The 21,711-nt window shown below is 67.1% G+C and overlaps 1 protein-coding gene across 3 annotated transcripts in view; it reads right to left on the reverse strand.

Moving 5' to 3' along the window:
• The window catches only part of LDB3 (LIM domain binding 3), a 66,289-nt gene extending 45,036 nt beyond the window's left edge, over positions 1-21,253 (reverse strand). For 2 of the 3 annotated variants that reach the window (XM_036265556.1, XM_036265558.1), the window contains exons 1-6: positions 21,202-21,253; positions 21,006-21,121; positions 7,536-7,687; positions 6,320-6,395; positions 1,473-1,495; positions 252-455 (exon numbers count right to left, since the gene is read on the reverse strand). In XM_036265556.1, the coding sequence (XP_036121449.1) occupies positions 252-455; positions 1,473-1,495; positions 6,320-6,395; positions 7,536-7,687; positions 21,006-21,098 (548 nt within the window). In that variant the 5' untranslated portion in view covers positions 21,099-21,121; positions 21,202-21,253. Of the gene's footprint in view, positions 1-251; positions 456-1,472; positions 1,496-4,758; positions 5,115-6,319; positions 6,396-7,535; positions 7,688-21,005; positions 21,122-21,201 lie in introns of all 3 variants that reach the window. The other variant, XM_036265555.1, reaches the window with a different exon arrangement.
• Between the last annotated feature and the right edge of the window lie 458 nt (positions 21,254-21,711).

Below are 21,711 nucleotides of genomic sequence, written 5' to 3' on the forward strand. Positions count from 1 at the left end.
GAAACGCAGGGGTGGTGACAAGCCCGGGAGGAATCACGGATTCTGCATTTCTCCACCCTCCTCCTAGCGCTGACCCGGAGATCAGATCCCGAGAGAGCACGCCGAGTTCTGGGCCCCTGTGGCCAAGGCCGGCTCCCCAACAAGGGCTGTGCCCCGGAGGTCCGAGGCGAGGGGGAGAGCTGGTCCCTGAAGTCTCTGACGGCGCCCGCCGGCCGGTGGTGAGCAGCAGCAGCCCGGAGGGAGGCGCTTACCCACTGAAGTCACTGCCCTGGGCCTGGGCCTGCCCGGCGATGGCGTCCATGATGGCGTCCTGCGAGTACATGCTGATGGGGGTGTTGTACTGCGCGTGGATGATGGTGGCCTTGCCGCCCAGCCCCTTCACCTCGATGGGCTTGTGGGTGGACAGGGCCGAGTCCTTCAGGGCGTTGGGGTTGAAGCGTTCCTGGTAGTCGGCACTGGGGGCGGCGAGCAGGTGGCGGGAGGTGTGGGCAGGGAGGCGAAGGAGAAAAGGGCAACAGGTCACGTTACCTGGGAGGTTCGGGCCAGGGCCGGTGGGGGAGGGTGTCAAGAAAGATCCCCCAAAGTCGGACCCCAGGAAGTCTGCCCAAGTCCCCCTGATTGTGGGTGGCCGTGGTCAGGAAAATCCTTGGCACCCTCCCCAAATCCCTCTGCAGAGGTTTTTCTGGCCCATCTGGGCCTTCCCAGATCAGATCCCTGGACGTCTCGCGGCTCAGGCTGAGCTGCCGCTCAGGGCCAGCAGGGGGCGCCAGGCACTGGAAGCTTTCGCCACACCAGCAGAGAAGCAGAGACAGAAAGACTTGGGAAGTGGGGGTTGGGAGCAGGGGACAGGAGCTGGGCCAGGGTATCAGGCAGCTACAGCCCAAGCAGAGTCCAGGACTCCCCACAGTCCAAAAACAGCCCCACTGGGCAACCATGGAGATCGAGAGCTCGGCTCCTCAACGAGGGGCTCATGCTGCCGGCCACTCCCGCAGTGGCCGGGGTCCTGCTCCTGCAGATGCTTCAGTGCTCATGCTCCTGCCGCAGAGCAGGGCTCGGATCAGCCCCGCACGTCCAGCTCGCTGTGTGGCCGCCGGGCAGGCGTGCGCGCCAGCGAAGACCAGGCCAGGGCGGCCCTCCTGAGAGTCCCACCGGGACAGAGAGGTCTTCAGGCTCACAGAGAACCCGGGTCAGTGCGGCACTCCACCCCGCCCCAGAGCCGGCCTGCTGGCCAGAAGCAGCGGCAGCAGGGAACTGGAACAGACGGACGGACCGACGGACGCGACGGAGCCCCAGCACCCTTCCCCAGCGCCTCGCTCCGCACTCACAGCCTCACACACATGCAGGCGCCCTGGGGGACGATGCACACGCTCTCACGCATGCACACACGTACGCATGCTGGCTCAGGCACACGCCGTCCAGACCGCATGCCGGGATTGCACCGAGAGCACACGCATGCTTCCTTCGATACTAACTTGGCTGGCGAGTTGGCTATCACCTGGGAGGAGAGAGCAGAGAAGACGGCTGTCAGAGCGCGGCCCCTGCCCGAGCCATGCGGAGGCAGAGCCAGCCCAGGCTGGCCGGAGGAGGGCGCACAGAGGAGCGGAGCGCTCCCCGCTGGCTCAAGCCGGCGGCAGTTCCCCTCCGTCGGTCCCTAGAACCCAGAGCTTTGCGAGCAGGGATTTCATCGTTAAGGACAGTGAGGACATGCACGCCACCTGCAGCCTGGCTGCGGACTCGGAGAGAAGCAGGACCAGCCGCTGCGGCCAAGGACCCACGTGCCTCCGGGCCAGATGGCCCCTCTGGACCGCCCTGGTTTCATGGGGAGCCTGGGAGTGCTCCCTGAGCAGGAGCTGGGTGTCTGTGAGGTGGGGTCGCCCACAGGGGAGGGCAGGCGGCTGTGGCCAGTCCTGGGGTCAGGGCAGGGAGTCCACGCAGTCTCCGGTGCCTGCTCCTGAAGGCCCTGTGAGCAGGCAACAGGCAGGACGGCGGAGCAAGGAGGCTCAGAAGGTACCGCAGGAAAGCCTCCAGCCAGGGGCCCAGCTTGGGCCCCTGCACCCTCCTCGAGGGAGCCTCCTGGAACGCCCTCTCCCTGGCGGAGGCTTTGCCCACATGACATCTCTGAGCACGAATTCCTGGCCGGGCAGACCCTGGCAGTGTCTGCAGCCTGAGGGGTGAGGGGCAGAAGAATGTGCACAGCGTCCTCGCCCCAAACCCTGCCTCCTTCTCAGGTCTGACCACTGTGGGCTCTGACTGGGGGAGCCTGGGCCCCAGATGGCCTGGCCCTGGTCATCCTTTGGCCGAGACCCTGGGGATCCAGGGGCCCCTGTCTCAGAGCTGATAAGATTTCACTGTTTCCCAGTCTCAAAATAGCTGCCTGGGGAGCCAGCTGGGCCAGGGCCTGCGCGGGCCTCCCGTTCCGGCTCCATGTTTGGCCAGTGCTGACAGCTGACCAGCCGTGCCCCCTGCCAAGGGCAGTGCTACCTCGGGGGCTCCTCTGCCCTGCCCGGGCAGCCAGCCCCTCCTCTGGCATGGATCCCTCCCCTGCTTAGCTCCCCCTGCAGACTGGAGGCTGGAAGGCCGCAGCAGACAGCTCGGACAGGAGGCAGCTCCCAGGTCTAGGGGAGGACGACCCGAGGCTGAGACCTGCCCGGGGCCTGGCGCCGAGGTGGCCTCATGGACGCTGCCCTTTGGGCCCCGCCCCAGAGAGAACACAGAGAGGGCTGCTGGGGTGCCCAGGCCCGCTGCCTGCACCACGTTTTCTCTGCTCCGGGTCCCCGAGGACAGAAGCCACCAAGGAACACACTGCGAACGACTCAGAGAGAGAGCAGGGGAAGGAACTTCCTTCTAAAGCCGGACAGGACAGAGTTCGAGCCCCGATCCTGCCTCTTCCTAGCGCTGAGACTCTGGTCAAGTTGCCCACCTGCGTCAGCCTCTGTCCTCATTCACAAAATCAAGACGGCGATGCCGGCGGCCCAGAAGGGCCGTGCAGGCCAAACAGAATGTGGTAGCAAAGCCCCGGCGTGGGTTAGTGTCCTGGGGCAGGCTCAGGCAGCCAGACCCTTGGTGGTGGTGGAGGTGCCGCAGGCAGCAGAGGCTGCCCAGGCTGGCCCGGCTCAAAGGCTCCGCCCCTGCCGGGGCACTGCCCGGAGACAGCAGTGCCTCCGAAGGTCCGAGTGTCCGGTGACACCGGAACACCTGCCAGGTTCTGAGAGGCCCCTGTGCCAATAGGAGGGCACCTTGGGAGTCATGGGGACTGGGGGGAGCTGGCCCTTGACTTCCCAGGACAGGTAGGTGGGTCCCGGTCTCCATGCAGGGAGGAGTCAGGTCAACCTGGGGCCAGTCCTATCTGCCACCTGTTGGCTGTGTGACCTTGGGCAGATGACTCACTCTCTCTGGGCCTCTGTTTCCAGCTATGACATAGGGAGAGGTGGTGCCCGCCTCAAGCTGCAGAGAGATGTGTTAGCTAAGCACGTGGACTGTTAGAAGGTGCCAGCCCAGCTGAGGGCTCCGAGGCCTCAGGGGTTCAGGGCCAGTCCCCGGGGGACTGAGGGTCACCAGCCCATCCAGGGCAGAGGAGGCCACTTCTACTCTGACTCCCTGGGTGTTCTGGGAAAGCTCCTTGCTGGGACAACCCGGGGTACACAGCTCTGCTACCTCGGCCCGGAAGCCAGGGACTCACAGCGCGGAGTGCCCGAGGCGGCTCCACTGGGGGTCTGAGGGAGCTGGGGATCTAGGGAGGCGGGGATCTCCAGGGGGCGGTGAGCGGTGGGCACTGGTACCTTCAGTGGCACAGGGCATGGGCTTGGGTCAGACTGAGCTGGGTTGCTCTCCTGGCTCACGGGTGTGCCATCTGCGTGCCTCCGGCCCCGGCGGCAGGCGGACCACGTGGGGTGTGCAGAGCAGAGCTCAGCCCTGTGCACACGCTGCCTCCTTTGGCCCCCGGAACCCAGGCACGGGCAGGTCCGTGTGCACGTGCTCCTAACCGCTGGACCACCAGCCTGCCAGGCTCCTGGCACACAGTGGTCGGAGAGGGTCGGACCCACTGCACAGGGCCATGGAGATGCTAAAGTGAGCTAAGGCCGAGGACTCAGAAACTGACCCGTGCTCGGCGAGGGGTCTCCTTCGCCCAGCCCCCCTCAACGCCTACTGGCTCTAGGGGTTTTTAACTCCTGTGCACAAGGTCCCTCCAGCTGCACCCCCGGGGGTAGGGGCGCTGCTGCTCTGCACACCCCTTCCTCCGTTCCTGCCGGTGCCACCCCAGCAAGCCATGCCCTTCACACATGCCCACCGCTTGGAGCCCACAGCCTTGGAGAACACCCTCCCCTCTCCTCCTTCCTTGCTCCTGCCATGGCTCCCGGAGGTGAGGACGAGCGTCCCCTTGCCCAGAGCCCTGGGGGCAGCAGCTGTGTCCTGTCCTGGGGGGCGGCTGTGACAGCTTGGGGCGTCAGAGTCTCTTGCATTCAGCTCGGCCACTTAGTAGCTGGACAGCTGGACCTCGACCTGACCTTCTCCAAGCCTCAGTTTCCCCTCTGCAAAAAGTGGCAGGTCACCGCAGGGCAGGTGCGTGAAGCAACGATGCCCCCGGCTCCCAGCAAATGCCGCAGAGAGATGCTCTCCCGCTCAGCCTGCGCTGCCTCGTGGGCTGGGGCTGGCGCACTGAGGCTCGCTCCTTCCTCTGGCCACCGGACCAGGCCTCTGTGAGCACCGAGGACCCAGGTGGCCCCAGACCACCCGCGGAGAGCTGTGGCCATTACCTACCCTCCTGGGAGTCCGGCACCTGGGGCCTTCCCTCGGAGGCTCATCTGATACATCTGAGCCATTTCCCTCAGGGTCTCTGCCGAGTACAGGCCAATGGGGCTGTTATACTGCCCGGGCCGGCTCGGGCCCATGGGCACTGTCGGGCTGAGTGCGTCCAGGGCCCCCTCCGGGCTGGTCTTGGCCCCCGGGCTGCCCCGTGGAGGGCCAGGGTCAGAGGCCCCCGCGTGGGAGGAGAAGACGGAGGTCTGAGAGGAGGAGCTAAAGGTCTGCCTGACCTCCGGGGTGCCCGGGCCGGCCCTCGCCTCGGGGTCAGGGCTGGGCGCCACCGGGCTGCCGCTGGTGTCCAGAGCGGGGTCCTGGCACGGGGAGCCGCCATGCAGGGGAGAGAGAACAGAGCAGTTAGAGGCACGCCCCTCCCGGGACTCTGCGGACCTGGGACAGGTCAGTGTGGGGGCCGCCTGCGGCCGCTGCCCTGAGCTCGGCGCCGGACAGGGCACCTGGGAGACGGGGGCTGCGCCGGGAAGAGAGGGGCGCACAGAGCTCCGGGGCTGGCGCCCGGACGATGCCAAGTCCCACACACAAAGCCAAGCCAGCCAGCCTGCCCACAGCGGGGGGAAGGGCCGGAACGAGGGGCTGTGGTGTCAGGGGGGAGGGGACCCAACTCCCCTCCGTGTCTGTTCCCTCCCCCGAGTCAAGGCCCCTGGCGGGCGCAGCCCAGCCTCCTGTTCCTGACCCCACCCTGAGGACCCCAACATGGCCAGAGGGGCCCCAGCCGGCAGTGGACAGGCAGAGAGGGGTGCCGGGGAACTGCGGGAGCAGGGGGCTGACATTTGGTTCTTCGGTTCACCTCCGCAACTGCCCCCCAAGTGGCCTTCTGCCTAGTCCCCTATGTGGCATCCACTCCAACCCCGGCAGCCCCTCTCCTGCCCCTCCCTGTCTCTTGCCCCTCTGCCTCACGGAAGAGCCGGGGGTCACGCGGGGAGGGTGCGGAGGGCCCCATGCTTTGAGCTGCCAGGGGAAGCTGGGAAGGAGCCTGGGCACGGGGGGCAGGGGTGTCTGTGGCCTGGGCTCCCCCTTCTCCCCTGTGCCGCCTCGGGCCACCACCAGCATTTCTGGGCGGGCCGCGTGGGCTGCCTGGGGAGGAAGGGACTCAGAGGGAGAGAGCCCGTCAGAGGGGCCCCAGGGCCGGCAGGCCCTCCACACCGAGGAGCTGCTCCCGGGGTGCCCGGTCCAGCTGGGGCTCTGGCTGTCCTGCCACAGCCCCCTCTCCCCTGGGCCTCAGGAAGACAAGGGTCAGAGCCTCTGGACACCGGTCTCGCCTGGCTGAGAGGCTCCCCCTCCTGAGGACATGGCTGCCCAAGTTGGTATTGTGTGAGCCCCGCCCGAGGCCCTGGCAGGCGGCCCCCAGGCGACACTCCACACCCGGGATGTCACGGGGGCCTGCCCACTTCCTGGGGTCAGCTACAGAGGGGCAGTGTGGGGTAGGGCTGACCCCTGCCATGGGCTGCACCCCGAGAGCCGCATCTGAGAGTGGGGTGTGCCACTGTCAGCCGACACCTACCTTCTGGCGGGGGATCACCGGCAGGGGAGACTGGACCGGGGGCGGCGCCGTGGAGATGGGGACGGGCCGCTTCGACCTGCAGGAACCAGAACCGACACCAGGTGAAGCAGCTGCGCCTGGGCAGGAGCTCCCACCTGGGCAGGGCTGGGCAGGGCGGCAGGGGCGTGTTGGGGCCCCAGCCAGGCCCATGGCCCACTGAGCAGGCGGGGCGTCTCCAGGAGCCGCTGGGTCTGACCGCATGGAGAAGCCGTGACCTTGGGCACTGCAGTCCCGGGGGCCTCCGCTGGAGCCCTGGGGCCTCTGCTGGAGCCTGGGGGGGCCTCTGCTGGAGCCTGGGGGCCTCTACTGGAGCCTGGGGGGGGCCTCTGCTGGAGCCTGGGGGGGCCTCTGCTGGAGCCTGGGGGCCTCTACTGGAGCCTGGGGGGGCCTCTGCTGGAGCCTGGGGGGGCCTCTGCTGGAGCCTGGGGGGGGCCTCTGCTGGAGCCTGGGGGGGCCTCTGCTGGAGCCTGGGGGGGGCCTCAGCTGGAGCCCGGGGGGCCTCTGCTGGAGCCTGGGGGGGCCTCTGCTGGAGCCTGGGGGGGCCTCTGCTGGAGCCCGGGGGGCCCTCTGCTGGAGTCTGGGGTGGCCTCTGCTGGAGCCCGGGGGGGGCCTCTGCTGGAGTCTGGGGGCCTCTGCTGGAGCCCGGGGGCCCTCTGCTGGAGTCTGGGGGGGCCTCTGCTGGAGCCCGGGGGCCCTCTGCTGGAGTCTGGGGGGGCCTCTGCTGGAGCCCGGGGGGGCCCTCTGCTGGAGCCGGGGGGCCCTCTGCTGGAGCCTGGGGGGGCCTCTGCTGGAGCCCGGGGGCCTCTGCTGGAGGCCGGGGGGGCCTCTGCTGGAGCCCGGGGGCCCCTGCTGGAGCCCGGGGGCCCCTGCTGGAGCCCGGGGGGGCCCCTGCTGGAGCCCGGGGGGGCCTCCGCTGGAGCCCGGGGGGGCCTCTGCTGGAGCCTGGGGAGGCTGCCAGGCTCCGGGCTGATGGCCCCACACTGGCAGCCCCAAACCCCCCTGAGCCTCGCCTAGCAAGTGAAGCGGAGATAGGCAGGCACTTCACCATGACCGGGGCCTGGCCCTTCCTCTGGTCCAGGGGCTGTTCCTACTGCCCCGCGAGGTCTTGCTGCTGCCAGGCAGCCCCTCCCTTGGGCACCCAGCGCCCCGCCTCCCCGCTCCGCAGAGCTGCACCTACTTCTGCAGCGTGAGGCTCAGGTTGTAGCTGGCGGACTTGATCTTGTTCTGGGCCTCCAGGTGGGTCATGGTGTCTGTGTTGACGCCGTCGATGGCTACCACGAGGTCGCCCTGGCTGAGCTGGGACTGGGCAGCCTTGCTGCCCGGCGTGATCTGAGAGGAGGGGAGACCGGGGTGAGCACAGGAAGGCTGGGCTGGGCGGGGCCCGCTCTCGGGAGGGTCACCGGGGACGCCAGCAGAGGCCTGCTGCCTTGTCCTCGTCGGGTGGTCGGCGCACTGCCAGCTCGTGTCCCAGCGCCTCCTGTCTGCCTGCTCCGCGGGGCTGGCTCAGCCAGTGGGGCGCGGGCGGGGGAGGGGCAGGCCCCGCGGGTCCTGCGCGGCCGCCCTGGCCATCTGCTCTCCTCCTGCCGGCCGACTGGAGGCAGAGGACCAGAGGAGGACAGCCGAGCCCGAGCAGGGACTGCACCATGGCCTTGCTGCTTGAGGACAGCGACAGACAAGCTCTGCGTCGGGTGCAGCGTGAGCGAGGGGTGGGCTTCCGCTGGGCTGAGCCGTGGAGGTTTGGGGGCTGTTCGTTACACCTGTTTGCCTCCTGCACACTGCATCCTGGAGGGCTGGGCAGGAGCCACGATGCAGCATCAGCACAAGACACTGCCAGGGCAGCGGGCGGGACGAACACCCCTCCGAGCGCCCGAGCGGGAGGCCTGGAGCTGCCGCGAGGAGGCTGGCGTCATCCTTCCGGAAGGGGAGGGACACGTGGGGGCCAGCTCCCAAGTCCTGCGCCCTACTGACATCACAGGATGCTGGAGTCTGGGGGCCTGCTCCCAAGGGGATCACGCAGAATGCCAGGCACAGCCCACCCTGGAACAGCCCAGGAGCCTCAGGTGGACGGCTCAGGTTGCACAGCGCCAGGAATGCCGTGGAGACCCGCCCGCGGTGACCGCACACACACCGCGAGGTTCCAGAAGGCCTCGCGACATGGCCCGAAGTAGCCGACGGCCCGCTCCTAGTGACCTCACGGAATGGGTGAAGGTCCCTCTCTGAAGATGTCTCCTGAACGGCCTGAGACCGCTCCGCGCCGTGACATCACGCGGATGCCAGACAGTGGGAGGGTGACCTTGTGACCTGACCTGCTTGCCACCATGTGAAAGGCTCCGTGGGCCCTTCCCCGGTGACACCACAGGAGCCCTGGAGGGAGCCCCTGGGCGGTTCCTTCCCACTGCCCACTAGCCAGTCTCCCTGGCTTCTCTGGGCACATGGAGTCACCTTCCTGGCTGCACCCCAGGGACAAGGCCAGCTCCGGAGGCTGGCAGAAGTTATTTTCTGGCCAAGGTCTCAGAACCATCCTAGAAGGAGCCCAGAGAGGACCTGGGGACAGTCCCATGCTTTGGGTGTCAAGCCTGAGAGGGCCTTGGGCCAGGCCCTGGGCTCCCAGACCTGGTGCGAGGCTCGGCCAGGCCGGCACAGGACCTTCGTCCAGACCAGACCTGGTGCGAGGCTCTGCCTGGCCCTCACAGGGACCTTCGCCCAGACCAGACCTGGTGCGAGGCTCGGCCGGGCCCGCACAGGGACCTTCGTCCAGACCAGACCTGGTGCGAGGCTCGGCCGGGCCCGCACAGGGACCTTCGTCCAGACCAGACCTGGTGCGAGGCTCGGCCGGGCCCGCACAGGGACCTTCGTCCAGACCAGACCTGGTGCGAGGCTCTGCCTGGCCCTCACAGGGACCTTCGCCCAGACCAGACCTGGTGCGAGGCTCGGCCGGGCCCGCACAGGGACCTTCGTCCAGACCAGTTCAGCTGTCACCAGCCTCCAGCCTGTTCCCAGACGTGCTACCAGGTGGACCAGGGGCCGCGGGTGATGAGCCAGCAGCAGCAGCGAGTGCTGCCTGCTCAGACACGGGCCACCTCTGCCCACCCTGGATCTGCGGAGACAGATGGAGACAGGAGGGGACAGCACCCAGATGGCCAAGCAGCCACACTTGGTCTGTCTGCAGAGTCCTGCCTGCCTCCTCAGCCTCCACAGGGCACCTTCGAACCAACTCCTCAAACTTCTAAAATGCACAGTTTCTCCCCACGCCCCAGGCCACAGGGGGCCTCTGCTAGCGGCAGGGGGTGCTGTCCACTCAAGGTGTTAGACTGTGGGTGAAAAGGACAACAGGAAAACAAGACGCGCTGCAGGCTCAGACGGGGCTGCTGAGGACTGCCGCCCGGCTGTCCGGTCCCCACCCTGCCCTCCGCCCGGCCGGGGCTCTCCCAGCATCGTCTTACAGACATCGGCACGTGTACAGGAAGTGGGAAGAACTGCACACGGGACACCCAGCTGCCCCCACCAAGGCCCTACTGTAACCCGTGCCCATCCCCCTCCCGTCCACCAGTCGGCTTCGTGAGACACGTCCAGAGAGCAGCCGACCCAGCGCGCTCACTCAGGATGAAGTGCCCTTTCAGTGGGCTGTCCCCAGAGCACCCCGCCACACTCCCCCACACCAGGGCCCCAGCTGCTTCTGATGAACTGGAGAGAACACCGCCCTGCAGCAGGGGCTCCTGCTGGGGTGGGCAGCCCTCAGCACTGACCGGACAGCAGGACAGCCTGCTGCTTACAGAAGGGACAGCTGCCAGACAGGACCAGTCACGTCCAGAATGTTAGGGACGACAGTGTGAGCAAGGGCACCAGAATGACATCCAAGAGAGGTTGGGGCCAGATCGGCTGGGACGGGGGTGGGGGGAGGGGGCACACCCAGAGTGCCCTGCTCTGGGAGCCGCCTCTCAGCAGGGGCTGGCTCGCCCCAAACCTTCCCAGTGCCCGCCTTCCCCTTGCCCGGCCCTGCCTCGCTCCCCCTCGTCCTCAGGTCGGGACTGGCTGATCCTCGTCCCCAGGGCAGAGCTCAGCCTCCCTGGGGCCTGGTCGCAGCCGGCCACCTCGGAGGGAAGCCACGGAGCTGGCCCTGCTGGCCCTGGCGCCTCTCTCCCTGCACCTGTGTGTGCCCATCAGGGCTCCGCAGGCCTGGCCTCTGGCCACGCTGAGCAGGATCCAAGAGCCTCGGGCTGTAGTCCCCGCTCCCGGGAGGTGCTCATCTAGTCCTGCTGGGCTTTCCCCAGAGAAGGAGGCCGGGGTCTCCAGCTGGGCCCCTCCCCCCAGGAGAGGGCTGCCGCGGAAGGGTGGGCACCCGCACTCAGCCCGGAGCCCAGCGTGTGAAGGGTGCAGTGCAGCCATGAGGAGCACGTGGGTCTCTTGTCGGACTGCCCCTCTCTGCTGCCCTCATCCCAGGAAAGACCCAGAGCAGCTCAACCCTTGGAGGTTTCTCTCCGTGATCTCCGCCTTGGAGCACCCGAAGGACTCTGATGGCGGTTCCCTCCCCCTTCGCTGTCCTCCTCCAGCCCCGGGCACAGCTCCCAGCCTGCGGTCTCCTTCCAGAGGTCCCCCAAAGCGTTTGGGGGTCGAAACTGCCGCCTGGGTCCTTTCACCTTGCCGAGCCATGGCCTTGGGGCACCCCAGAGGGGGCACAGGGACAGCAGGTGCCCGGGAGCCACCCGCAGGGGCCTGTGGGGAGCACACAGGGGAGCGTGGACTTGGTCTGAGCCAGACCTCAGGCTGCAGTGGCCTCCACGCCCCCTGCGCAGGGAGAGAAACAACCCTTCTCAGGGGACCGGACCGCTGTGGTCACTGCTCTGAACCGGCGGTGGAAGGAGGGGCAGAGCTGAGCCGGTTCCCAGGCAGCTCCCAGGGGGAGGGAGGCATCGGTTGCCCCAGCTCCTCCCCGTTGAAAGCGGGGCTGAGGCTGGGGGGCTGCCTCCCAGCCCCAAGGGAAACAAGACAGTGGGGTGAAGGGGTGCCCGGGGACCAGCCCGAGACAGCACGCTGTCCTGAGAGGGGTCTCAGCATTCGCTGGAAGGGGAGAAGTCCTGTCCAGGTTCCAGGGGAAGCCAGACGCCGCTGGGCCTCAGGTGCACCCCTGCTGCTGGGTCCCATTTCCCCAGGGCCCAGGCGGCTGGCTCTCTGCAGAACTTCCCAGCCACCTCCCCAGTGCTCCACGCCAGACAGCCCTGCCCTCCTTCCTCTCTGGAATTTCGGGTGTGATTGGGGGTGGGGAGCCAGGGCAGCCGGCGGGTGCTGCGGATGGCGTAGCTCCCAGCATCCCTTCCCACCCTTCCGGGCTGCCCACCCAGGGGACTTCCGGGGGGGCCTAAGCACATGTAACACGGTCCGATTACGTTACTCCATGCTCTGCTGGAGTCCCATCTGGACCCCTGGGCCTTGCTCCACCCCCGACTCTCCCTGGAAACTTCTGTCTCCCCCTGGCCCCACTTCCAACCCCACAATCCCGGGGCCACTGAACACGGCGGAGCCTTATCTATGCGCAGAAAAGCCTCCTCGCACAGAGGGTTTCCAGGGCAGTGCAAACGGTTTACACTATGAACGTGAGTACACGTCATCACACACGTGTCCAAACCCACACTGCGCAATAACACGAATGCACCCCATGTCTGCTCTGAACCCACAGTGTGCAATAACACGAATGCACCCGTGTCCGCTCTGAACCCACAGTGTGCAATAACACGAGTGCACCCCGGGTCCGCTCTGAACCCACAGTGTGCAATAACACGAGTGCGCCCCGTGTCCGCTCTGAACCCACAGTGTGCAATAACACGAGTGCGCCCCGTGTCCGCTCGTGACCCACAGTGTGCAATAACACGAGTGCGCCCCGTGTCCGCTCTGAACCACACAGTGGTGCAATAACACGAGTTCCCCCGTGTCCCGCTCTGAACCCACAGTGTGCAATAACACGAGGTGGGCCCCCCGGGTCCGCTCTGAACCCACAGTGGTGCAATAACACGAGTGCGCCCCGTGTTCCGCTCAGTGTAACCCACAGTGGTGCATAACACGAGTGCGCCCCGTGTCCGCATCTTGAACCCACAGTGTGCATAAACACGAGTGCCCTACCCCCCGTGGTCCGCTCTGAACACCCACAGTGTTGCAATAACACAAGTGCGCGCCCCTGTGTCCGCGCTGCCACCCACAGTGTGCACTAACACGAGTGCGCCCCGTTGTCCGCTCTGAACCGCACAGTGTGCCAATAACACGAGTGGCGCCCCGTGGCCGCTACTGAACCCACAGTGGGACAATAACACGAAGTGCGCCTCCCGTTGTCGCTCTGAACCCACAGTGTGCAATAACACGAGTGCGCCCCGTGTCCGCTCTGAACCCACAGTGTGCAATAACACGAGTGCGCCCCGTGTCCGCTCTGAACCCACAGTGTGCAATAACACGAGTGCGCCCCGTGTCCGCTCTGAACCCACAGTGTGCAATAACACGAGTGCCCCCCGTGTCCGCTCTGAACCCACAGTGTGCAATAACACGAGTGCGCCCCGTGTCCGCTCTGAACCCACAGTGTGCAATAACACGAGTGCCCCCCGTGTCCGCTCTGAACCCACAGTGTGCAATAACACGAGTGTGCCCCGTGTCCGCTCTGAACTCTGGGTGATCATGATGTATTGGTGCAGGGTCATTATTACAACAAATGTCCCCTGGTGGGGATGCTGATGATGGGGGGTTGTGTAGGGGGCAGGGGGACATGGGACACTCTGTACCTTGCCCTCCATTCCGCTGTGAACCTGAAACTGCTCTAAGAAAAGTCTTTAAAAGAACCAAAGCACCCCCCACCCCGCCTAACCTGCTCTGAGGCTCCTGCCGTGTTTCACCCCCTTTCTTCACCTCCAGGTTCTTTCAGAAGTGACCAGCAGGTTCCCCCTCTACCCCCCATCCCTCTCACACCCGGACACCTGGCTCTGGCCCCACACTCCACACATGACAGTGACCTCCCCGTGCCCAAAGCCAGGAGTCACTGGTCTCCTCTCCGAATGACCACAGTCATGCCCTTCCCTGGCCTCGGAGTCTCTCTCCTCTTGTCCGGGCCAGTGGTGTCTGTCCAGGTGTCACCGAGAATGCTCCCCCGGCCCCTCACTCTCGGTGAGGAGTCCCTTCATGCCGCTTGAGGTGGCCCCTGGGGGGAGGTGGTAATGATAGACCGCCCTGGATGAGAGGGGGCGGTGTAGAGAGGGACAGAGACTCCGGGAGCTGGGGAGTCATCGCCCCAGCTGGAGGGTCATCCCCCCGCGGACCTTACTCGGGGAGCCTCCCCGCAGTCACTGCTGCCCCCCACACCTTCAGTCCGAGGAGCCGTGGCGTTGCCCGTGTCCTGTGTCTGCCCAGGGCCTTGGCGGGTCCCTCTAGCCCCACCAGCCTGGTGCCCCCCCTTCAGGGCCCCCAGCGTCAGGGCAGCTCTGAGCACTGGGCAGGGAGGCGCGGAGCAGGGAGGCCCGGCTGGGAGACCTCTAAGAATACTCCCCAGCTGCGGGCCTGTCAGCGGTCTCCCACTTGTCCAGGCGTGGGGGTGCGGCCTGGCGGCCCCCAGAAGCCCTGCGCGCTATAAACAGCTCGGCCTGTCAGCACGCGGAGGTGCTGCCCCAGGACCGGCTCCAGCAGCCTCTGAATTCCAGGAATTGCCGCACAGTTGCCTCAAAATAGTCTTGGCTGTCCCCTCCCTGGGACCCTCTGTCCTCTGGGTCCCCACTGTACTTGGGAGAGTGTGACAGACAGTGCCAGGGAGCGTCCTCAGGGCTGGGGGGGCAGAGACAGGGAGCGTCCTCGGGGCTGGGGGGGCAGAGACAGGGAGCGTCCTCAGGGCTGGGGGGGCAGAGACAGGGGGCGTCCTCAGGGCTGGGGGGGCAGAGACAGGGGGCGTCCTCAGGGCTGGGGGGGCAGAGACAGGGAGCGTCCTCGGGGCTGGGGGGACAGAGACAGGGAGCGTCCTCAGGGCTGGGGGGGCAGAGACAGGGAGCGTCCTCGGGGCTGGGGGGGGCAGAGACAGGGAGCGTCCTCAGGGCTGGGGGGCAGAGACAGGGAGCGTCCTCGGGGCTGGGGGGGCAGAGACAGGGAGCGTCCTCGGGGCTGGGGGGGCAGAGACAGGGAGCGTCCTCAGGGCTCGGGGGCAGAGACAGGCCCCCCGTGGACCCCCATTCTTACAGCTAGCCCCTGCAGAACAGGGGAAGTGCAATCACAGGTGCCTGTTAACAAGCAGCCCTCAGGCACTGTCTTCATGTCACAGGTGGGGACACTGAGGCTGAGCAGGTGAACGGACCTCTCTAGGGTGACACAGCAGCCGCAGAGCAGAGCCGAAAAAAGGCACGCGGGGCTCCCGTGAGGTCCAGGACCAAACACACACGGGCATGCGGGGCTCCCGTGACGTCCAGGACCAAACACACACAGGCACGCGGGGCTCCCGTGAGGTCCAGGACCAAACACACACGGGCACGCGGGGCTCCCGTGACGTCCAGGACCAAACACACACGGGCACGCTGGCTCCCGTGACGTCCAGGACCAAACACACACGGGCACGCGGGCTCCCGTGACTCTCCAGGACCAAACACCACAGGCACGCGGGGCTCTCCCGTGAATGTCAGGGACCAAACACACAAGGGCACGCGGGCTCCCGTGACGTCCAGACCAAACACCACTAGCCCGGCAGTGGGGGGGGGGGGCTCCGTGATGTCCAAGGACCCAAACACACACGGGCACGCGGGGCTCCCGTGACGTCCAGGACCAAACACACACGGGCACGCGGGGCTCCCGTGAGGTCCAGGACCAAACCACCGGGCAAGCGGGGCTCCCGTGAGTCCAGGAACCAACAAACATCCGGGCACGCGGGCTCCCGTGAGGTCCAGGACCAAACACACATGGGCATGCGGGCTCCCGTGAGGTCCAGGACCAAACACACACGGGCACGCGGGGCTCCCGTGAGGTCCAGACACAAACCACACACGTCACGCGGGCTCCCGTGACGTCCAGGACCAAACACACACGGGCACGCGGGGCTCCGTGAGGTCCAGGACAAACACACACGGCACGCGGGCTCCCGTACGTCAGGACCAAACACGCATGGGCACGCGGGGCTCCCCGTGAGGTCCAGGACCACACACGAACACGGGCACGCGGGCTCCTGTTTGACGTCCAGGACCAAACACACACGGTCACGCGGCTCCCCTGAGGTCCATCAAACACACACACGGGCACGCGGGCTCCCGTGAGGCGCAGGACCAAACACACACGGGCACGCGGGCTCCCGTGAGTCAGGACCAAACAACACGGGCACGCGGGCGCCCGTGACGTCCAGGACCCCAAACAGGTAGGCGCACGTGGCCTCCGTGTCCAGGACACAAAAACCACGGGCATGCGGGCTCCCGTGAGGTCCAGGACCAAACACACATGGGCATGCGGGGCTCCCGTGAGGTCCAGGACCAAACACACACGGGCACGCGGGCTCCTGGGAGGTCCAGGACCAAACACACACGGGCACGCGGGGCTCCCGTGACGTCCAGGACCAAACACACACGGGCACGCGGGCTCCCGGGAGTCCGGCCAAAACAACAGGGCCACGCGGGCTCCCGGGAGGTCCAGGACCAAACACACATGGGCACGCGGGGGCTCCCGTGAGGTCCAGGACCAAACACACACGGGCACGCGGGGCTCCCGTGAGGTCCAGGACCAAACACACATGGGCACGCGGGGCTCCCGTGACGTCCAGGACCAAACACACATGGGCATGCGGGCTCCCGTGAGGTCCAGGACCAAACACACACGGGCATGCGGGCTCCCGTGAGGTCCAGGACCAAACACACACGGGCAGGCGGGGCTCCCGTGAGGTCCAGGACCAAACACACATGGGCATGCGCGGCTCCCGTGAGGTCCAGGACCAAACACACACGGGCACGCGGGCTCCTGGGAGGTCCAGGACCAAACACACACGGGCACGCGGGCTCCCGGGAGGTCCAGGACCAAACACACACGGGCACGCGGGGCTCCCGTGAGGTCCAGGACCAAACACACACGGGCACGCGGGGCTCCCGTGAGGTCCAGGACCAAACACACACGGGCACGCGGGCTCCCGTGACGTCGAGGACCAAACACACACGGGCACGCGGGGCTCCCGTGACGTCCAGGACCAAACACACACGGGCACGCGGGGCTCCCGTGACGTCCAGGACCAAACACACACGGGCACGCGGGCTCCCGGGAGGTCCAGGACCAAACACACACGGGCACGCGGGGCTCCTGGGAGGTCCAGGACCAAACACACACGGGCACGCGGGCTCCTGGGAGGTCCAGGACCAAACACACACGGGCACGCGGGGCTCCCGTGACGTCCAGGACCAAACACACACGGGCACGCGGGCTCCCGTGAGGTCCAGGACCAAACACACACGGGCACGCGGGGCTCCCGTGACGTCCAGGACCAAACACACACGGGCACGCGGGCTCCCGTGAGGTCCAGGACCAAACACACACGGGCACGCGGGGCTCCCGTGACGTCCAGGACCAAACACACACGGGCACGCGGGCTCCCGTGAGGTCCAGGACCAAACACACATGGGCACGCGGGCTCCCGTGAGGTCCAGGACCAAACACACACGGGCATGCGGGCTCCCGTGAGGTCCAGGACCAAACACACACGGGCACGCGGGCTCCCGTGACGTCCAGGACCAAACACACACGGGCACGCGGGGCTCCCGTGAGGTCCAGGACCAAACACACACGGGCACGCGGGCTCCCGGGAGGTCCAGGACCAAACACACACGGGCACGCGGGCTCCCGTGAGGTCCAGGACCACAACATGCCCCAGGGGCGAGGCCGGCTGGGCCCCAGCCTCTGGCCTCCTGGCTGGCATGGGGTGGGGAGGGGCCTCGGTAGCTGCTCCCACCCCTCCCCCGCTTCCTGGAGAAGTGGTTGGGGTTGGGGGAGGGGCGAGCAGCTCAGGTTGCAGCCGGGCGCACCTGTCCAGGATAAATAAAGGCATTTCCCCTCCACCGCTGAGCCTCCTGAACCGCCTTCTCTGTGGGTCCTCAGCCCGAGACCCACAGAAGGAAGGAAGGCCTTGAGGGGTGGCTGCTGCCCTGAGCACATACTGTGGGGCCCGGGGCAGGAGGGGGTGGGGACAGAGCTGCCACCAGCCTGCAGGTGGCTGGGCTGGCCTTTCTCTAGGAGGAGCTGCAGCTGACAAGAGACAGGCCCCACTCAGTGCTCATCCCCTGGCCCCTCGCCAGAGGGGGAGGGGCAGGCTGGGCTCTGGACTGCCGGAGCTCCTCAGTGTGCCTGGGTCCGAGGCCCTGCCCTCGACCCCCCCGACTGCAGCGCAGGTGGGGGTGTAGGGGGAGGGAGCAGGCCACTGTCACCCAAGCGCCCACGGGCCCTGCGGGAAGCGAATCACAGCTGGAGTGGGAGTAGGGTGTCTGGTCCTCATCCCCTTGGGGAGAAGTTCCTGATGCAAAGGGGCCTGGAGAGCCCAGCAGGAAACCACAGCCCCAGCCGGACGGCAGGACTCAGCGTCTCAGGGCCTAGCCTGTCACACAGAGGCTGGGCGCCCCTGGCCAGGTGTCAGTGGCCCACACAGAGGCTGGGCGCCCCCGGCCAGGTGTCAGTGGCCCACACAGAGGCTGGGCGCCCCCGGCCAGGTGTCTGTCAGTGGCCCACACAGAGGCTGGGCGCCCCCGGCCAGGTGTCTGTCAGTGGCCCACACAGAGGCTGGGCGCCCCCGGCCAGGTGTCTGTCAGTGGCCCACACAGAGGCTGGGCGCCCCCCGGCCAGGTGTCAGTGGCCCACACAGAGGCTGGGCGCCCCCGGCCAGGTGTCAGTGGCCCACACAGAGGCTGGGCGCCCCCAGCCAGGTGTCTGTCAGTGGCCCACACAGAGGCTGGGCGCCCCCGGCCAGGTGTCAGTGGCCCACACAGAGGCTGGGCGCCCCCGGCCAGGTGTCTGTCAGTGGCCCACACAGAGGCTGGGCGCCCCCGGCCAGGTGTCAGTGGCCCACACAGAGGCTGGGCGCCCCCGGCCAGGTGTCTGTCAGTGGCCCACACAGAGGCTGGGCGCCCCCGGCCAGGTGTCAGTGGCCCACACAAGGCTGGGCGCCCCCGGCCAGGTGTCAGTGGCCCACACAAGGCTGGGCGCCCCGGCCAGGTGTCAGTGGCCCACACAGAGGCTGGGCGCCCCCGGCCAGGTGTCAGTGGCCCACACAGAGGCTGGGCGCCCCCGGCCAGGTGTCAGTGGCCCACACAGAGGCTGGGCGCCCCCGGCCAGGTGTCAGTGGCCCACACAAGGCTGGGCGCCCCCGGCCAGGTGTCAGTGGCCCACACCAGAGGCGGGGCGCCCCGGCCAGGTGTCTGTCAGTGGCCCACACAGAGGCTGGGCACCCCTGGCCAGGTGTCAGTGGCCCACACTCAGGCTGGGCGCCCCCGGCCAGGTGTCAGTGGCCCACACTCAGGCTGGGCGCCCCCGGCCAGGTGTCAGTGGCCCACACAGAGGCTGGATGCCCCAGGCGAGGCATCAGTGACCCCACCAAAGCAGCTACCGAGAGACTCCAAGCCCTGGGGAGGCCCCGAGGCCCAGTCCAGCTTGCTCCGTGGCTCTGGTGCGTTGGGGTGTGCCCCTCTAGCATGCAGAGACGCCACTATGCCCGACTCCTGATGCCTTGCCCGAGACGCGTTCTATTTTTACAAGTCCCCCTCGTCATCAGCTCCAGAACATCCCAGTGCACCCCCCCCCCCAGGACATTCTTCCTGCTGTCTAGCTTAAGTCTCTGTGCTGCAATGAAGCCCCGGGTTGGCCAGGCCAGGTGGCGCATAGACCCTGGGTGAGGTCATGGGCTATCCTGGGTGCCACTAACCAGGAGGCTACTGCCCGCCGGAGGGGATGGCAGGGAGCACCAGGAGGGGCTGGTGGAGCTGGGGCAGAGTTGGGCTCTGTCCCAGGTGTGGGTGGCCCGTGGACCTACGAGGGTGAGTGTAGACACCCTGCCTCATATAAGGGGGTGCAATCGGGGGGGTGGGGAGGGTGCAGGGTCCCGAGGCCTATTTGGGCTCAGATGCCCGCGTGTCACCATATCATGGAGCGGGATGTGTGTGTCTCTGGTTGTCCTTCTAGTAGGGGACCCTGTAGTCCCCAGGGCAGTGGGTCTGGAGGGCTGTGGATGCAGTTGGAACGAGCCAGCTCTCCAGGGGAAGGACGGAGGGCTACGGCCTTTGCCTGAGCTGGAGCCAGGCTAGCACCCCACCCAGAGAAATGCGGCCTCTAGGGCTGTACGAGCCTCCTACACACCCGAGTGGGGCTTCTCCTTGGGGTCCCTCCAAGTTCCCACATCAGATCCCACAACCAGGACAGCTCCTCCAGTGGGGGTCCCGGCTTCCTGCCCCCTCTGCCAAGCAACTTTCAGGCCTTCCCTGCACCCCTCTACCGCCCAGGCCCACGGAAAGTCTCTACCCTGGAGAAAAAAACATCTTCCAAGTGGCAGCAACCAACACGCGCCTGCCCACCCATCACCCTCCAGTGACAGCCGGGCCTCCGCCTGCCCCTCGTGCCCACACCGGGGCCTCACCCTCAGGCAGGGCTTGTCTGTGCCTCACACACCTCCCAGGCTACCCTGGGCCTCCGGGCCTTCAGCCCGGCTCGGCCAGACTTGTCGGCGAGTCCTTTTACTTGACAAGTGTTGCCTGAGCATCGTCTACATTCTAGGCCCTGGTGTGGGTCCCGGGGACATGGCCGCGGTTAAAACTAAGTTCTTTCAGCAGATCTGGTTTCTCTGCCCTCCGGGTGTCCATGTCCCCAGCAGCCAATAGCTACTCAGGCATTCTCCGATGTTCCGGGACATTCCGGGCAGGCGGTGCTGTTCCCTGACTGCGGACGCTGCAGGACACAGGTCACGTCCCCAGGCGAGCATGGGGTTAGACGTGAACGGGGCACACAGGCCTGCCTGGGGGGTGAGCAGGGGCTTAGGCAGGCGAGGGAAGAGGACCCCACCTCATGAGGCAGCCCGGGCCAGGTCCCTGCAGGCCCAGGAAGGTGGGAGGAGGGGCCTGTGATCTTGGGTCTGGGGTGGAGGGGGCTGGAGCCCGGGAACCAGCCGAATCCAGCCCTGAGCCCTGCCAGCCGAGGCCAGCTGTCGGTCCACCTACCGCTCCACCCTCCTGTTACCTGCCCCCTCCAGCTGGCAGTGCTCGCTCCCCAAAGCAGTCGCCCATTTCCAGGGAGCAGCTCCAGGCTTGGGGGCAATGGCGCCCACCCTGCCGAGGACGGGCCGAGGACGGGCTGAGGATGGGCCGAGGACGGGCCGAGGAAGGGCTGAGGATGGGCCGAGGATGGGCCGAGGACGGGCCGAGGACGGGCCGAGGAAGGGCTGAGGATGGCGTCATCCTCTGCCGGCCCTGAAAACCTGACATTTCCTGCAACAGGCCGGCCACTTCGAGTGGGCGGCCGAGACCTGGGGCCTCGGCTGGCAACATCCAGTTGGGTCCCATCCCAGCCCCCAACTGGGGATGGGGTGTGCTCTACCTTTCCAGAGCCTCGAGGAAGACAGACAGATGGACATACACACCCTCCTCTGAACATGCCGCCCGCAGGGCACCAGGCCGTCCGTGGGCAGCGCACTCACCCGGGAGATGGTGAGTGGCATGTTGAAGTCCTTGCCTCCCTGCAGACGGAAGCCCCAGGGCCCAGGCCCGGTCAGGGTCACGCTGTAAGACATGCCGGTGCTGAGAGCGGCGGCCCCTGTGGACGAGAAGAGAGGGTGGATGAGAGGCCCAGCCCGGACCTCCGCCCTGCCTGTCCCCGGCCGCGACCCCGCTTGCCTGCTCGTCCCCTGCTGCCACCGGCCAGGCGCTGCGGAGCTCCTGAGAGGCTCCTAAGAATAGCTGGGAGCAAATGCCATGGACACTGATATCTGCCCCTGCTGCGCCCATAAATGGACTGTAACCCTACACTGTGCCCGCCCGCAGGCCTCCCAGGCAGTCCACCGTGACTCACGCAGCTAACATAGCCCTGGGGGCGGGGGTCCGGCACCCAGCACCCCCAGGCCAGGTCAGTGATGAGCCCCCGCCGCCCTGCTCTCCTCCCCTTGCCCCCTCTGCCCCCTGGGGAGTCAGGACTCACCCTCCCCAGCCTCACCCACCGTCTTGCCCAGAAGCCAGTAGCTGAGCTTCGGGGCAGGGGCTCCGGGACTTGGGCTGTGGCTGCCCTGTGCCCTCTGGTATCTTGCTCAGTGTGGAGCTCTGATGGCCGCTAGGACCAGGCTGAGCTTCCAGCCAGTCGGCCAGAGTTTCGGCTCAGGAGCCAGTGACTGGCCCAAGGCTGTGCCGCAG

This window comes from Molossus molossus, unplaced genomic scaffold, assembly GCF_014108415.1.
Source record: "Molossus molossus isolate mMolMol1 unplaced genomic scaffold, mMolMol1.p scaffold_m16_p_17, whole genome shotgun sequence".
Classification (NCBI taxonomy): domain Eukaryota; kingdom Metazoa; phylum Chordata; class Mammalia; order Chiroptera; family Molossidae; genus Molossus; species Molossus molossus.